Source organism: Chlorocebus sabaeus, chromosome 16, assembly GCF_047675955.1.
Source record: "Chlorocebus sabaeus isolate Y175 chromosome 16, mChlSab1.0.hap1, whole genome shotgun sequence".
Classification (NCBI taxonomy): domain Eukaryota; kingdom Metazoa; phylum Chordata; class Mammalia; order Primates; family Cercopithecidae; genus Chlorocebus; species Chlorocebus sabaeus.
In genome coordinates, this window is record NC_132919.1 from 21,741,020 (window position 1) to 21,758,137 (window position 17,118).

The following is a 17,118-nucleotide window of genomic DNA, read 5'->3' on the forward strand; positions in this document are numbered from 1 at the left end:
CGTGGCGTCTCCCTGGGGATGGGCTTACCACAACACACTCACCCTGCTGCAATCCACTTCTGTTTCCTCTGCAAATGTAAGAAAGAACCACTTGACCAGAAGTGTCCCCCAGATGCTTTTTTTTTTTTTTTTTGAGACGGAGTTTTGCTCTTTTCGCCCTGGCTGGAGTGCAGTGGCATGATCTCAACTCACTGCAACCTCTGCCTCCCAGATTCTGCCTCAGCCTCCCAGGTAGCTGGGATTCTGCCTCAGTCTCCCAGGTAGTTGGGATTACAAGCACCCAACCACGCCTGGCTAATTTTTGTACTTTCAGTAGAGACGGGATTTCACCATGTTGGCCAGGCTGGTCTCGAACTCCTGACCTCAGGTGATCCACCCACTTCGGCCTCCCAAAGTGCTGGGATTACAGGCGTGAGCCACTGCACCTGGCCCCCCAAATGCTCTTGAACCAGAAACCCAGGGCTGGGAGATGCTCACTGAGCTGCTGCTTTTCTGTGTGCTGGTGCTGTGTGTGTGTGTGTGTGTCTGTGGCAGCTGTCTTCTTGCAACTATAAGGGAATTCTGGCCACCTTGGGTGGGGTGTGGTCGGGGTGAGAACCGAAGCGTTGGAACTGTAGACCCGTCCTGTCGACTGTGTGCCCCTGGGCATGTGTGAGCCTCAGTTTCCTCATCTGTAAGAGGGGGTGATGATACCTACCTCACAGGGGTGTTGTGAGGATTAAATGTGAGGAGGATAGTGACAGATGAGTGATGGACGTCCTTTGCTGCCTCAACCCCTTGTCCAGGGGCTCTTTCTTCAAAATCCCAACTCTTCATGGAGTCAGTTCTCTGCTTTCTCCCAGCTTGCACCTGAAGGAGGAAACCACTCCGGGGGAGCCTGGCATCACCTGCTGGGGTGGGTGGTCTTCTGCATCTCGAGTGCTGCCTCCTCCTTCACAGAGAACTTCCAGGGAGGCAGGGCCACCCTCACCCTCCCCCACCGCTGATGGAGGGGCCCACCCTGAGCGCTGGGCCAGAGCTGCCTGGGTCCCAACCTCCCTGACAACTCCCTTTGTGCCCTCCTTCCCTTCTGTGATGACACCTTCCCATTAACGACTATGGAATGGACTCACCTGTCCCATCTTTAAACAGCACCCCCGCGTCTGTCTTTCCTCCAGCTACCGCCTGGGAGTTCTTGGCCCTAATTGTTTATTCTTGTTAACATCAACTACATGGGGCCCTGCTGCCCTCCTCACTTCCTCCCCCAGGTGTCCCCTGCATCACTGAAGGCCCTGTCCGCTGACCCCCCCCCCCAACACCCGGTGCTGTGTACACCGCCGAGACCTCAGCAGCGCTTGGCCTGTGACCCACTCCCTCCCGCGACAGCTTCCTGTTGCTTCTGTGACACTGTCCTACTGCTCCTCCACCTCCCTGGCCATTGCCTGGGCCCCGTCACCTGTCCCTACCCGTCCCCTGCCCCACCAAGGGCCACCTCGCCGGGCCCACTGCTCCAAGGTCTGAGCTTCCTCCCCTCTGCCCAGTGCTATCACGTCACATGTCCAAAAGTGAACAGTTTCTCCTCCCTCATCCCCGCTCCTGACCGGCGGCATCCTCACCTCCAGCAACCCCGTGCTTTCCCTGTGCTCGGTGGCCCGGGCGTCAGCAGGACGGCTGGTCCCTGCGTTAGAGCACTTTCAATAAGGACAGATGGAGCCTCTCGTATAACCTTCACAGGCGCCCTACAAGAGAAGCGCGACAATGGCGCCCCCATCTACCCAGTTACCCAAACCAAAATCCCGGCGTCGCCCGCAGTCCCCTCCCTGGCGGCCTCGGAAACCTAGGGGGCAGGAGTGGGTGGGGCTTGAGGCTCGCGCGCAATGAGGGAGAGAAAGCTTCGGGGGCGGGCCGGGGCCCCGGTCCAGGATTGGGCAGTCCGGCCGGGAAGGGGCGGTCTTCCCGCCCGGAAGGGGCGTGGCTCTTCACAGGCGGCAAATTGCAAGGAGACGCTGCCGCCTTCATGCTGCCCGCGGACTGCTCGCGCCGGTGAGGCCTGCGCGGCGGGAGGGGGCGGAAGGACGCGGGCGGGCTGGCAGTCAGGCGCGGGGCCCGAGGCCCGACGCTGGCCGAGGTGATGAGCCGCCGGTGCCTCCCCCAGGCTGGTGGACGAGCTGCAGGGCGCCCTGGACGCCTGCGCACAGCGACAGCTGCAACTGGAGCAGAGCCTGCGCGTCTGCCGTCGGCTGCTGCAGGCCTGGTACGCGGACCCCGGGACCCCCTGGCCAGACCTCCCTCGGACCCTCAAGAGTCCTGCCCCGAGGTCCCGTGGCTGGGAGACCGGGCGCAGCCGCCCACTTCGGAGCTATAGGTTGTCAGTGCCACCCCCCTTACCCTGCAAGCTCTGAGCTGGGGGCCTGCCGTGGGGCCCGGCGGCCCCCTTGTGTCTGTTTGAGCTGGGCCCTGCCTCCTGGCCGTGCGACGGCTGCCCATGTCTTTGTAGGGAACCAACCGGGACCTGGGCTTGGGAGCCACCTCCAGAGCCAGAAACTAATGAAGAGGACCCCCTTCCAGGTAAACCTCCACCACCCACCTAATCCAGGTGCTGTTCTGGTCTGTCTTCTGGAGCGCAGTTGTGCGGGACCCTCCTGGGGGACAGTGGGGAGAGATCCCTGCGTAATTCTTGGCTTTCACAGCATGCACACCCAGTCCACAAGACCTCAAAGAGTTGGAGTTTCTGACCCGGGCACTGGAGAAGGCTGTTGGGGTTCGAAGAGGCATCACTAAGGCTGGAGAAAGAAACAAGGCCCCCAGCCTGAAATCTAGGTCCATTGTCACCTCTCCTGGCACGACAGCCTCCACCCCACCCCAGTCCCCCGGCCAAGTTGGTGGCCATGCTTCAGACACGAGACCCACCAAGGGCCTCCGCCAGACCACAGTGCCTGCCAAGGGCCGCCCTGAGCGCCGGCTGCCGTCAGTGCGGGATAGGACCCGTGCTGGGATAGGAGCCCGAGCCCCCAGATCTGGAGCGGGCCTCAGGAACCAGCATATGGCCTCATTGGCTGCTCCTCAGGCCCCAGAAGCCTTCACACTCAAGGAGAAGGGGTAGGTTTCCCAGACCCTCACTGGAGGTACTTCTGTCTCTGCCTCCTCAGACCCTGGCTAGCAAGGAGCCTGGGATTTGGGGTGACAGGGAGGGCAGGGCATTGAGCCCTGGGGTGCACCCCTGAGGCTCGTGCTCAGAAGCTGGCAGAATGAAGCAGCTGTGTGGTGGTGTCCAGGTCGGCACCATCAGGACAGGGAAGTGCTAGAGCCTGTCCTGCCCTCTCCTCTGTGGCTGTCCCCTTATTTGCCCAGGCCAGAAGCTGCAGATGGGCTCTGGACGGTGTGGGCTCTGCTCACAGGGCCCCCTCTTCTCTCTACTGGGACAGCACTGGACCATGCTTCTCCCATGGCCGCTCTGGAAGCCCTATCCAAGGGGGCTCATCCTTGGTGGGGTCGGGTGTGGGAAAGGGGCAAGAAGCCTCATCCCTGATTGGGCTCTGAGCAGGAAATGGGAGTTGTAGACCCCAGAGCAAGGCGATGCCCCTCTGAACACCGGCTTCTCCAACAGGCACCTGCTGCGGCTGCCTGCGGCGTTCAGGAAAGCGGCTTCCCAGAACTCGAGGTGAGGCTGAGGTCTTTGGCTGGACAGGGGCAGGGGAGAACCTGCAGGCATCACCAGCTCGGGTACAGGTTCGAGATACTTTCCAGTGGGTCTCTTTGCCCTCTTTGCCGAGTGGGGTCACTGTCGACGTTAAAAGTCTGCCAGCCTGTCAGCTCTGTCCCCTTGTTCTGGTCAGTGTCCTCTTGGTTCCCTGAGGCCTCTGGAGACCCCTCCGGGCATTCAGCAGAGCCAGATGCCCAGCCTGGGGTCCCCACCCTGGCCCTTGCCTACCTCCCAAGGCCGAGCTCACCAGCTGGAATAACCGTGTCCCTCTATGGTTCCTGGGGCGCCCCACGTGTGCACCCCAGCCTGTGGGTCCAGCTGAGTTCCATGCAGACCAGTGATTCCATGGATGCCGCTGCCGCCAAAACCCAGTTCCTCCAGAACGTACAGACAACTGTATCCTTGCTGGGCTTGTGGGAGCCTGGGGGGCCTCTGGCTCTGAACCTGGCAGGTTTGTGGAGCAGCCCCAGGAGGGGCTGGTGTGGGATGGCCAGGGCCACTCTCTAGGCCCTGTCCTTGGTGGGAGCAGAGGGGCTTGGCTACAGGGAAGTTTTCCTGACCCATATCCAGTCAGGCAGGTCCCAGCCCAGGCTCAGTGCTGCGGAAGTGGAGGCGGAGGTGAGGCGCCTGCAGAAGGCCTGTTCGCTGCTGAGACTGCGTGTGAGGGAGGAACTCTCGGCAGGTCAGTGGGTCCTGGGTCTGTCTCGGGAGGAGCATGGAGGGCTAGTGCAGGGAGGGTTTCCAGCCAGCCATGGACCCCACCTGCCCTCCCTGACTCTTCTGCAGCCCCCATGGACTGGATGCAGGAGTACCGCTGCCTGCTCACGCTGGAGGGCCTGCAGGCCATGGTGGGCCAGTGTCTGCAGAGGCTGCAGGAACTGCGTGCAGGTGAGACTCCGCCCCCACCCTGCCACCTGCACTGAGGTCTGGGCCAGGGACAGGGTGTTTTAGCTAGCCTTGTCTGCACCTCAGAGAAAGGTGAGCAGCCCAGGGACCAGATGCAAGTTGGTGACCCCCCCTCCCCCGCCGCCCGACGCCACTCCCCAGTGTGCTGGGTCCTCACCAGTTGTCCTATGGGAGCAGTCAGCCCTCCTCTCCTCCTCAGGGCAGCTCCCCTACCTCGCTGCTCCCGACACACACAACCTCACTGCTCTGAGCTGTTGCTTATTCACCCAGTTGTTGAAAAAGTGGCGTGTGAGGGCCGGGCACTGTGGCTCACACCTGTAATCCCAGCACTTTGGGAGGCCAAGGCAGGCGGATCACAAGGTCAGGAGATCAAGACCATCCTGGCTAACACGGTGAAACCTTGTCTCTACTAAAAATACAAAAAATTAGCCAGGCGTGGTGGCGGGCACCTGTAGTCCCAGCTACTTGGGAGACTGAGGCAGGAGAATGGTGTGAACCCGGGAGGAGGAGCTTGCAGTAAGCCGAGATTGCGCCACTGCACTCCAGCCTGGGTGACAGAGTGAGACCCCGTCTCAAAAACAAAAAGAAAAAGTAGTGTGTGAGGCCGGGCATGGTGGCTCACGCCTGTAACCCAGCACTTTGGGAGGCCAAGGCAGGCGGATCATTTGAGGTCAGGAGTTCAAGACCAGCCTGGCCAAAATGGTGAAAGCCCATCTCTAGTAAAAATACAAAAATTAGCTGGGTATGATGGTGCACGCCTGTAATCCCAGCTACTTGGGAGACAAGCACAAGAATTGCTTGAACCCGGGAGGCAGAGGTTGCAGTGAGCTGAGATTGCGCCACTGCACTCCAGCGTGGGTGACAGAGTGAGACTCCATCTCAAAAAAAAAAAAAAAAAGAAAGTAGCTCATGAAAATCACCTCCCGGAAGGTGGTTATTTATAGAACTTGTTTCCTCCTTTGTATTTTCTAATTGCTTGACGTTATAAGAGTGAAAATACACCATTTGTCAAAAGGAAAGCCAGTCTCACAAAAGTTGTGCATAAACACAGTAAAGAAATTAGGCAGGCAGAGGGCCACCCCACAGAGGACTCCCTGCCAACAAGTCCAAGCTCAAGACACACCATCTTGCACGGGACTGTCCTAAAAGCTCACCTTTCCCCTAAAGGCAGGGCAAGTGGTGCAGATGCCTGGGAGAGCCAGGCAAACAGGAAAAGTGGGGCCGCGGCTTTGGTTGCCACCCCAAAGGCCACATTCTCCTGTGCACACAGCGGTGGCGGAACAGCCACCATTACCGTGTCCTGTGGGGAGGTCCCCCAGAGCCTTGCCGTCCTGTGGGGGTGGAGCGGAGCCTACATGGAGCCCCCAGCTGCTTGTCTACTCCAGTACCCAGGAGCTGCAGACCCTGGCGGCCCTCAAGCTGTGAGTGGCCGTGCTGGACCAGCAGATCCACTTGGAAAAGGTGCTTCTGGAAGAGGAGATGGGGGTGCAACAGAGGTCTGCAGCCTTGTGGAGGACCTGAGGGTAGGGGCTTGACTGCTCCACCCCCCAGAACCCAGGAGAATGGGGGCAAGCCTGGAGTCTGTGTGTGTGGGTTAGGAAGTGCATGGGCCAGACTGAGCTAGGGATGGCAGGAGGGAGGGGCTGAAGCATGGCGGCCTCGAAGCCTGTCCCAGGATTGCCCCCAGCCTAGGTGCCGCTGAGACCTTGGCCCTGCCCTGCCCCCAGGTCCTGATGGCTGAACTCCCCCTGGTAAGTGCTGCACAGCCAGAGGGGCCGTCCTGGCTGACCCTGTGCCGGGCTGCGCACAGCCTGCTCTGCGAGGGAGGCGCACGTGTCCTCACTATCCTGCGAGATGAACCTGTGGACTGAGCCTTTCCCATGCTGCATCCACCAGGCCTCAGGACCACCTGGGCACTGGCCTGCCAGGGAGCATCCCCTCAGCCCTGTTCAGATGGGGATTGGGGGTGTCTTCTCTGGCACTGTGCTTGGGGACCCAGAGATGCCTGTGCTTCCCTGGGAGACCTGGTGAACTGGACCAGGTGTCCTCAGTGGCTCTTCTCAGGACAACTAAGCCTGCTGGTCAGGGCTGACTTTCAGCCTTCCCAAGGCTCCTGGACTGCAGAGGCCAGCAGGGAGCCTTTCCTGGCTCCCTCTGTTTTCTCTCAGTGTAAACCAAAGAGCTGCTTGTGTGGTATTAAAGCCACTTTGGAAAGCATTTGTACTTATTTTTGTCGAGACAGTCTCACTCTGTCACCCAGGCTAGAGTGCAGTGGCATGATCCTGGCTCACTGCAACCTCTGCTTCCCAGGTTCAGGTGATTTTCCTGCCTCAGCCTCCCAAGTAGCTGGAATTACAGGCTCCAGCCACCACGCCTGGCTTTTGTGTGTGTGTGTGTGTGTGTGTGTGTGTGTGTTTAGTAAAGATGGGGTTTCACCTTGTTGGCCAGGCTGATCTCAAACTTTTGACCTCAGGTGATCCACCTCGCCCTCCCAACGTGCTGGGATTACAGGTGTGAGCCACTGTGCCTGGCTGAAAGCATATGTATTTAAATCATGCCAAGGTGGGACTTGGGCCCTTGTTTCTTTATGATTTTGTTTATCAAGTTACATCACTGGTTGATACATGTCATGCTGAAAAGGAATATATCAAGTGTATTTATCAAGATTATAAATGGGCTGGATGTGGTGGCTCACGCCTGTAATCCCAGCACTTGGGGAGGCTGAAGTGGGAGGATTGCTTGAGGCCAGAAGTTTGAGACCAGTTTGAACAATAGTGAGACCCCATCTCTACACAAAATTTTAAAATGAGCCGGGCATGGCATGTCTGCCTGCAATCCCAACTACTTGGGAGGCTAAGGTGGGAGGATCGCTTGAACCTAGGACTTTTTTTTTTTTCTCTCTGTCACCCAGCCTGGAGTGCAGTGGCGCAATCTCAGCTCACTACAACCTCTGCCGTCTGGGTTCAAGCAATTATTCTGCCTCAGCTTCCCAAGTACCTGGGATTACAGGTGCGTGCCATGACGCCTGGCTAATGTTTGTAGTTTTTTAATAGAGATGGGGTTTCGCCATCTTGACCAGGCTGGTCTTGAACTCCTGACATCGTGATCTGCCCGCCTCGGCCTCCCAAATTGCTGGGATTACAGGCGTGAGCCACCGCACCCGGCCGAGCCTAGGACTTTGAGCCTGCTGAGTCATGATTGTGCCACTGTGCTCCAGCCTGGACGACAGAGTGAGACCCTGTCTCGATATCCCTTCTGTATAAAGGACGGGACAAGGCCACTCAAGGTGGGCCCAGCACTGCTGAAAGCCCCACCCTCTGTAGGCTGTAGGCTATACTCATTCATTGGAGGACACGAAAACCACAAGGCCATATTGGAGAACAGGCCGGTCACTGTCTCTGCCACAGCCACCCAGCTCTGCTTCCCACTGTCTCCTGGTACCCACACCCAGCTCCCCCTCCTGGCGCTGTCGCTGGGGCGGTTGTGGGGTCACCGGTTCACATGGCCTCCACCAGGAATGGCCTTTTACCTCTTCACCCTTTAGCACTCCACTCTCACCTCTGAGCCTCCTTCCCTTCGCCATGAAGGCAGGAAAGAGCAGGGGTCAGGGTTGGGCCCTCTGCAACCACAGAGGTGGGTTTGTAAAATGACTTGGTTTTGGCCCTGGGACTGGGCAGGATTCTCAAGGACTCAGCCCCAGTTGTCCAGGTTTGTCCCCACTGTCATGCTGGGTGATGGTGGTGATGACCTCAGGGGCCGGCAGAGATTACTTGTTGCATCTCAAGTGCTGGCCACAGGCCGGGCGTGGTGGCTCATACCTGCAATCCCAGCACTTTGGTAGGATGAGGCAGGTGGATCACCTGAGGTCAGGAGTTCATGACTAGCCTGGCTAACATGTTGAAACCCTGTCTCCATTCAAAATATAAAAACTAGAGGACAGGTGTGGTGGCTCATACCTGTAATCCCAGCACTTTGGGAGGCCGAGGTGGACGGGTCACAAGGTCAGGAGATCGAGACCATCCTGGCTAACATGGTGAAACCCCGTCTCTACTAAAAATACAAACAATTGGCCGGGTGTGGTAGCATGTACCTGTGGTCCCAGCTACCTGGGAGGCTGAGGCAGGAGAATCGCTTGAACCCAGGAGACAGAGGTTGCAGTGAGCCAAGATGGTGCCACTATACTCCAGCCTGGGTGACAGAGTGGGACTCCATCTCAAAACAAACAAAAAAATTAGCTGGGCATGGTGGCGGGTGCCTGCAGTCCCAGCTACTCAGGAGGCTGAGGCAGGAGAATCACTTGAACCTCGGAGGCAGAGGTTGCAGTGAACCAAGATTGTGCCACTATGCTCCAGCCTGGGTGACAGAGCGAGACTCTGCCTCAAAAACAAACAAACAAACAAACAAACAAAAAAACTGCTGGCCGCAAAGGCCCTGGTGCTGGCCATGTTCAGTGCTCATTGTGTTCTTTAAATGAACCTGCACTGAGGGCCCGAGGCATCCCAAACATTTTGGGAGCTGGGGCCAAGTGCTCTGTGTGGACAGCGCGGGAGCTCCACCAAGCCCAGCTGTGGGCAGGTACCTGTGACAGGGAAGATTACCAGCCTCTTCCCCAAGGTGCCCCCCTGGACAGGGCAGCAGGACAGAAGGTGGGTGGCACTTGGAGAAAGCTGGGTCTACTGAGAACCAGATGAAGCATCGCAGGTAGGTCCTGCTTGTAAAGGGCCTGACAGTCCCGCAGGCCAGAAACATGCTCAGACCCAGAGTCCCGAGTTGACGGCTGCTGGGGACCAGATGAGAGAGACCAAGGCAGGAAACCAAAAACCATGATCCTCATTGCATTGAGGGGACACCTCCAGGGACAGAGCAGCTCCACTCCCTGCCCCTGCAGCCTGGCAGCAGCCCCAGGGTCACACCCCTTGTGCAGATCAGCCAGCCTCGCCCCTCCCAGCCACCCCATTGCTGCCTCCAGGTTTATGCCCAGGTGCCTCTATCTGCAGGAGCCGCTGACTTACTTGAAGCCCCAAGCGCACCCAGACTGTACACCCGTGTGGCTTTCCAGAGCAGGTGGTCTCTGCCCAGCGTTATTTCACTGGCTGACTTGGCTCATCCCCCATGCCTACTGGATGTTTGCCTCAGGAGGACAGGGGTGCTGTCCCCCTCTACCCTGGTCAGGCCCTGATGGGAGCCAGACGTGCACTGACTCAATGATCCACCAATCCCGCGGCCAATCCAGAGAACAGTGGTTTCCTGGAGCAGGGAGGCGGCCTAGATAGCTTTGTGGGGGTCCTGGGGAGGCCCCAACACAGGGGTCCAGGGCAGGAAAGACAGGTCTCCTCCTCCGACTGACACCCGCCCACCCCGATTCCCCGCCAAAACCCAGAGGCAGCTGCTGACTCCCCGGGCTCCCAGCTGGCGTCACCACCTCTGGAGCCAATGGGCTCTGACGTGGCGATCCCGGAACGCCATTGGGACTGCGCGGGCGTCCACACCACCCACCGAGCGCGGCCACCGGGTTGGCGGCATGAGCGCGCCCGAGCCTCCGCCCGCGGCGCCCGCCTCGCCACCCGGGCCGGGTCTGGTGCACCCGGAGCCCCCCGGGGTCCTGCGCGCCCTGCTTTTGGCCACCGGCGGCGCGGGGGGCTCGTGGCCGCGCTGCATTCTGCCGTTCGGTGCCGTGGCCGTGCTGGCTGGTGCAGCCGCCACGGCCATCACCTTCTCGCTGCGGGGACCCCGCCTGGACCTGGCCCAGGGCTCGTCGCTGGCCGCGCTCAGTGCGGGCCTGGGGCTCCTGACCGCCGCCTTCCTGTGCTGGCGCGCTCGGCGGAGGCGAAGGGCCGGGCGCAGGGAGCCGGGGGCGCCCTGAGCCGCGGGCAAGGCTCCCTCCCATCGAGGTCACCGCGAGCCGGTCGCCCCTCCCTCCGACCTCTCCCCAGCCGGGCGGGCGCAGTGCCAAGCGCGGTCGCAGAGGCCGCCTCCCATACCCCATCCCCACATCGTTTCTTCTGGAACCCTTTGGGCAGAGGAGGCCACCGGCCGTTTCCCTCCCTCCCTCTCTGCTTTCCCTCTCCTCCCTCCTCCGTCCAACGTCGCATTTCAGCTTTTGACTTGGCGCGCAGAGCTGGCGCGACCGCAGAGCGGCCTGGCTGGGCAGCGGTCTGCGCGGCTCGGAGATCGACCTGGCGCGAGGGTGCTGGGTGCAGGGCACCGCGACGCGGGTTCGGCCACACCACTCGCCGCTGGGAGCCAGCGCTGTGTCCGCTCTTGGGCTGTCTGCCTTCGGGGCTCGGTTGGAAACCCCCCGAGGCATAATAGGCGCTCAATAAATGTGCAATAGGTGAATAAGTGGTGGCTTGCAGGCGTCTGCGGGGAAACAGCAGGTTCTGGGCTGGGCGGGGAATTATTGGCTCAATGGGCATCTTACAGGAAAGACTCTCAGCTCCCTGCTGCCTGGGACTGTCCAGCCCTTCTATGCCCTCACCCCAGCCTGTGTCCCAAAGCTGGAGCTGCCGCTCTAGGGGCAGGGGTGGGGTGGGGTGGGGGAGGCCAAGCACTGCAGCCTGAGTTGCAGGTGGGGGGAGGGGAGGCGGAGCTTCTTTGTTACAGAAGGTGCCAGGAGGGGTCAGGACCAGTGGAGAGGTGGGAGGTGGGAGAGGCCCCAGCCAGAGGCTGGGACAGGTGGCTGGGTCCCTGGAGAGCAATAAGTCCCGCTTGGGGGCTGTGGGGAGGCCCTCCCTAACTTCCAAACACCATCTGTGAGGGCTGGGGGTGGGGGCAGAGTAGCATGTGCAGAGGTCTGTTCCTGGGGAGAGGCTCTGTGGCCAGCGGCCTCCTGCCTGGGGAGCTGGAGATACAATGGCCCTCTGGGCCTACAGGGCCTCCCAAGACCTCTGCTGACCCAGATGAACAATTGCACCAGGGCTGAGCCCCAGGCACCTACTTTCCCTCACCCCAGAAGCCACCAGACGTTCTGCAGACCCCAGTCCTGGCTCACAGGGAAGCTGAGCTGGAGACAAAGCTGGCCCCTCTGATGAGAGTGGAAGAGGATGCTGGCCACTGTCCCTCCTGCAGCCTGGCTGGCGGCCAGTCTGGCAGTGGCCCTGCTCTGGCAGTGGCCCTGATGTCCAGAGACAGCCTGGGTTTCCCCAGAGGCTTGTCTCTGGCCAGTGGGACCCCTCTGTCAGGCCTGGGCTTTTCTCTCTACTGTCCCAGAATGATGATCTCAGCCCCCATACTCCCCCAGGGTTCCTCCCACCCTTAGGGTGGGGTGGCGGGAGGTGGGGGTTGGGAGCCAGAAGGACCTTGAAGAGGGTGGTTGGGAGTTTCAGGTTCTAAGTTTGACCCACAGAGGACAGCGTGAGCCCTGTCAGATTCAGGTCCCTCACCTTGTCAAGGACACAATTCCTATTCTCTTTATCAGGGAGCTGAGGGGCAGGGGCCCTGTGGTAGAGAGAAAGCCCCCTAGCCCTCTCTGCTCAGTCCTCCCATGCCCCCATCCCTGTGCATCTGTGGCTGTCACACACAGATGTGTGGCCAGGAGAAGGTGCCCACCAGCCAGTGTCAGTTGCTCCAGGAGCCAAGCCAGGTGCCCTGTCACTCTGTCTTCCCGTTCCTCCCCTCCATGGTCAGGCCCTCCTGCTCCCTCCTCTGGTCCTTCAGTTTCTCCTGGGAGGCTTCTGTGTCCTCCTGTCCCTCCTCTCCCAAACAGTGTGATGCTTTTGCCTCTCTATCCTCTTCCTCTTGGTCCTTGCTCATCTCTGGCTGTGTCCAGGGTAGCACCCACGAAGCCCCCTCCACCAGCTGCAGGCCTGGCCTCCCATCTGAAACGGGACATTCAGGCCTCGATGATGCCCCTGCGTGGAACTTGTTCCCTGCCCCGCCCTGGGAGACTTGGCCTCCTCTGTCAAGGACCTAAAAGTAGGAGGGGAGGAGGTTTCTCTGACCAGAGCTGTCCCTGGACCCTCTTTGGTGGTGTCACTCCCAGGCACAGCTGCCCCATCCCCAGCTAGTCCCCAGGCCACCCAGCTGGGCTTCTGCCTCAGTTTCCCTGCCCAAACGTGCTGCGACGTGGGGCAGTGGGCTCCAGGTTGCCACCAGCCCCTTCCCATGATTAAACCCTACTCCCTGCCCCTGCAGAGAGGTCCTCAACAGCTAACCAAGTCCCTGAACCCCAAGGAGCCACCCCATCCCACCCTCCAGCTTCCACGTCCTCCCTGCCAGCTGGGCCCATGGCAGAGATGCAACTAGAAACTTGCAGACCCAGGGAGCTTTGGGATCAGAGTCTGGCCTGGTGCAGGGGATGCTGGCCTCATGTCTTTTTTTTTTTTGAAATGAAAGGCCTCACATATTTATTACTGAACTCAGTCAACCAATGCCTTCATAATAGATTCAGAGAGAAAAACACGTCGAACTCTCCAGATAGTGGTGACATTTTCAGTTTGATATGGTAATGTGATCGTGACCTTCAGACAGCACAAATATGTGTGCCATCTCATGTGCAATTCCTTACAGACCCAGCTTGGTTCTTCTCCAGTGTCTCCTTTTGGAGTTGTACCTGATTTTATTTCCAGTTTTCATCCGAATCCACTGGGGAATGGGACGATTTTGCTTTTGTTTCCTGGCCAGGAACCGCTTAATCCTGAAAGTCTTGTGAGAAGACATGGTGAGAAGCGGAGGCAAGAACACATCAGGATGGTGGAGAAAAGAAAAGAGAGGGTGGCCTCATGTCTTAGCCCAGCTCAGGCCCACAGGGGTGCCCCCCTTCCTCAACACAGACAGGAGACACTCCAGTCTGTGCAGCTCCAGACTTGGGCCTGATACTACTTCGGGTTCATCAAATCCCACAGCTTCAGAGAGCCTCCTGAGTAAGAGGCGTCTGGCGGATGACGAAAAAGGACCCCAAGCTATGCAGCCAGAAATGGAGCAGTTTGGATTCAAAATTAGACCTGACCCAATCCTGGATTCTTTCTACTCCAGTAGATGCTGCTTTGGGGATGACCCTTCAACTGGTGGTTACTTGGCTTCCCTACCCAGGGAGCATCCAGGCCTTCTGCTGTCAGACCCGGGTCTTGCCTGCCTGATGGGCTTCAGGGAGGAGGTGGCCCAGACCCCCGTCCAGCACGTGGCACAGCCCCAGGAGCAGTAAAGGCCTGGCTGTGGGCCCAGGACCCTGCTGGGTGGTCCTCCACGGGCTGCGAAGGCTGAGCTGCCCCCCTCCAGACCCCTCCCGCCAGCGCATTCCTGGCTCCCCGGCCCCTCCCCTGGCTCCCAGGCCTCCCAGCCCCCTTCCCCGCTGGCCCAGCCCGCTTCTGAATCTGCTTCTGATTCCAGCTCTGCCGATGAGGCCCCCTCCCCTCCCCTCCCTCCTTCCCGACCCGAGCAGCCCCGCCCCCGGCTGGGCCCTGGCTTGCGCCTGCTGCGCCCCCCACCCCCTCCTGGCACAGCTCGTCCGCCCTCGCTGCAGCCGGGAGGAGGCGGCTGCCCGTGCACCGCAGGCCCCGCCCGCCCACGGTCCTTCCCGGGAGGCCGGGAGACCTGCTCCGCCCGGCCCTCGGTGGGTGAGTGCGAGCGGCGGGTGGGGCCTCCGCGGACTGAGGCACCGGGAGCCGGGGCGGCCCGGGGGCCCTGTTCCTCGGCATTGCGGGGCCTAGTGGGCAGAGCCGCGGAGGGGGCTTCTTCTCCCCGAGGGCAGCGTCTTGGGGCCCGGCCGCTGGCTGACCCGCAGCGGCTCCGGCCATGCCTGGCTGGCCCTGGGGGCTGCTGCTGACGGCAGGCACGCTCTTCGCCGCCCTGAGCGCTGGGCCGCCGGCCCCCGCCGACCCTTGCCACGATGAGGGGGGCGCGCCCCGGGGCTGCGTGCCGGGCCTGGTGAACGCCGCCCTGGGCCGTGAGGTGCTGGCGTCCAGCACGTGCGGGCGGCCGGCCACTCGGGCCTGCGACGCCTCTGACCCGCGACGGGCACACCCCCCCGCCCTCCTGACTTCCCCAGGGAGCACGGCCAGCCCTCTGTGCCGGCGCTCAGAGTGGCTGCCTCGGGCACCCCTCAACGTGACTCTCACGGTGCCCCTGGGCAAGGCTTTCGAGCTGGTCTTCGTGAGCCTGCGCTTCTGCTCAGCTCCCCCACCCTCCATAGCCCTGCTCAAGTCACAGGACCATGGCCGCAGCTGGGCCCCGCTGGGCTTCTTCTCCTCCCACTGTGACCTGGACTATGGCCGTCTGCCTGCCCCTGCCGATGGCCCAGCTGGCCCAGGGCCTGAGGCCCTGTGCTTCCCTGCACCCCAGGCCCAGCCTGATGGCAGCGGCCCTCTGGCCTTCAGCGTGCAGGACAGCAGCCCCCCAGGCCTGGACCTGGACAGCAGCCCAGTGCTCCAAGACTGGGTGACCGCCACCGACATCCGTGTAGTGCTCACAAGGTCTAGCGCGGCAGGTGACCCCAGGGACATGGAGGCCATTGTCCCTTACTCCTACACAGCCACTGACCTCCAGGTGGGCGGGCGCTGCAAGTGCAATGGACACGCCTCACGGTGCCTGCTGGACACACAGGGCCACCTGATCTGCGACTGTCGGCATGGCACCGAGGGCCCTGACTGCGGCCACTGCAAGCCCTTCTACTGCGACAGGCCATGGCAGCGGGCCACTGCCCGGGAATCCCACGCCTGCCTCGGTGAGGCCTTGGAGGGTGGCCTGGGGACCTTGGACCCAACCAGTCTGCCCCTGACCCATCTCTCCCTGCAGCTTGCTCCTACAATGGCCATGCCCGCCGCTGCCGCTTCAACATGGAGCTGTACCGACTGTCCGGCCGCCACAGTGGGGGTGTCTGTCTCAACTGCCGACACAACACCGCTGGCTGCCACTGCCACTACTGCCGGGAGGGCTTCTATCGAGACCCTGGCCGTGCCCTGAGTGACCGTCGGGCTTGTAGGGGTGAGCCCACTACCAGCCACCTGCGGGCCCTCATCCTCTGGCTTCCCAGATCCCCAGACAGACTTCTGACTAGGCCCTTCCCACCTCTCCTCAGCCTGCGACTGTCACCCCGTTGGTGCTGCTGGCAAGACCTGCAACCAGACCACAGGCCAATGTCCCTGCAAGGATGGCGTCATTGGCCTCACCTGCAACCGCTGCGCACCTGGCTTCCAGCAGAGCCGCTCCCCAGTGGCGCCCTGTGTTAGTGAGTGACCCTGCCCTGCCTCAGCCACCAAGCCAAAGCCACCCAAGCTCCCTGCTGTTGTCCCGTGTTTTCCCTGAGCCCTGCAGATCTCTCTGTCCCCTCCATCGCAGGCCATTCTCCCTCCCTCTCTGCAGAGACCCCTATCCCTGGACCCACTGAGGACAGCAGCCCTGTGCAGCCCCAGGGTGAGTGGACACAGGACAGGGCCCCAGACGGGCATGACTTTGGGTGAAGGGGCTCTGGGAGGAGACGGTGGGGAAAGGGGGGGATGGGAGTCTGTCAGCCTCCCACCCTCTACCCAGACTGTGACTCGCACTGCAAACCTGCCCGTGGCAACTACCGCATCAGCCTAAAGTAGTTCTGCAGGAAGGACTATGGTAGGTGCCCTCAGGCCTCCCGCGGACCTTCCCTCCTCTGCCAGCTTCCTCTTGGAACGCCTTGACCCTTGCTGGGCCCCAAGGCCCATCCATCCTCATCCCTCAGGTCCCCCACGGGGGGCGGCCCCGCTGCTTCAGCCCCCACTGTCCTCCGGGTGTCCTCCCCATGCCTCCCTCTACCCCGGGCAGGCCGCCCCCTCCTGACCGCACCCCCTCTCGCTCTCCCCGCAGCGGTGCAGGTGGCCGTGGGCGCGCGCGGTGAGGCGCGCGGCGCGTGGACGCGCTTCCCGGTGGCCGTGCTTGCGGTGTTCCGGAGCGGAGAGGAGCGCGCTCGGCGCGGGAGCAGCGCGCTGTGGGTGCCCGCCGGGGATGCGGCCTGCGGCTGCCCGCGCCTACTCCCTGGCCGCCGCTACCTCCTGCTGGGTGGCGGGCCTGGAGCCGCGGCTGGGGGCGCGGGGGGCCGGGGACCGGGGCTCAGCGCCGCCCGCGGAAGCCTCGTGCTTCCCTGGAGGGACGCGTGGACGCGGCGCCTGCGGAGGCTGCAGCGGCGTGAGCGGCGAGGGCGCTGCAGCGCCGCCTGAGCCCGCGGGCTGGGCGGGGCGGGCGCCGCTCCCACATCCAGGCGCACGTTCACCCGGTGCCTTCGCCTGCCAGGAGTCCTTGCTCAAGTCGCGCGTGTCGCCACCTAGGCCGCCGCCCCGTCCCCGCCGGCAGCTCCCTCTGTACCTCCCGTCTGGCCCCGGGGGGATGTGACCGGCGCAGCGACAGCCCGCCCCGCACAGAGGCGGGTGATATGGCACACCCAGAGGACCCTATGGTCTCCTGCCCCCTGGCTGCCGGCACTGTCCCAGGGCCACTGTGATACCCGGAAGGCTGTGAATTCCTCGTGATGCCGGGCCCTCTCGGGGATCTCAGATCATCCCCGGGGCCGCTGTGATGCACACCCCCACCCATGCAGCGACCCGCCAGGGAGCGCGCTGACCTCCCCA

The 17,118-nt window shown here is 61.7% G+C and overlaps 3 protein-coding genes and 1 long non-coding RNA gene across 4 annotated transcripts; 2 read left to right on the forward strand and 2 right to left on the reverse strand.

Annotated features, from left to right (window-relative positions):
• Window positions 1–1,013: 1,013 nt before the first annotated feature.
• Window positions 1,014–2,168, reverse strand: LOC140708615 (uncharacterized). Its single transcript, XR_012088767.1, has 3 exons — window positions 1,817–2,168; window positions 1,596–1,718; window positions 1,014–1,180 (listed from the first exon to the last, which is right to left on the reverse strand). It is a non-coding gene; the product is annotated as an uncharacterized lncRNA (long non-coding RNA).
• Window positions 1,997–6,757, forward strand: LOC103226761 (tubulin epsilon and delta complex 2). The gene is given in 10 exon segments (XM_073004771.1): window positions 1,997–2,022; window positions 2,135–2,233; window positions 2,477–2,547; window positions 2,670–3,078; window positions 3,587–3,640; window positions 3,988–4,078; window positions 4,253–4,364; window positions 4,469–4,570; window positions 5,859–6,049; window positions 6,316–6,757. Coding segments are annotated over 10 exon segments (1,299 nt in total). The 3' UTR covers window positions 6,460–6,757.
• A 6,218-nt stretch (window positions 6,758–12,975) lies between these two features.
• On the reverse strand, window positions 12,976–13,246 carry LOC140708753 (large ribosomal subunit protein eL39-like). Its single transcript, XM_073005543.1, has one exon. It carries the CDS (start codon window positions 13,244–13,246, stop codon window positions 13,091–13,093), a length of 156 nt encoding a protein of 51 aa, XP_072861644.1. The 3' UTR covers window positions 12,976–13,090.
• An 823-nt stretch (window positions 13,247–14,069) lies between these two features.
• On the forward strand, window positions 14,070–16,710 carry LOC140708754 (netrin-3-like). The gene is given in 6 exon segments (XM_073005544.1): window positions 14,070–15,248; window positions 15,320–15,508; window positions 15,603–15,752; window positions 15,887–15,937; window positions 16,055–16,129; window positions 16,361–16,710. Coding segments are annotated over 6 exon segments (1,743 nt in total). The 5' UTR covers window positions 14,070–14,320.
• Window positions 16,711–17,118: the final 408 nt, after the last annotated feature.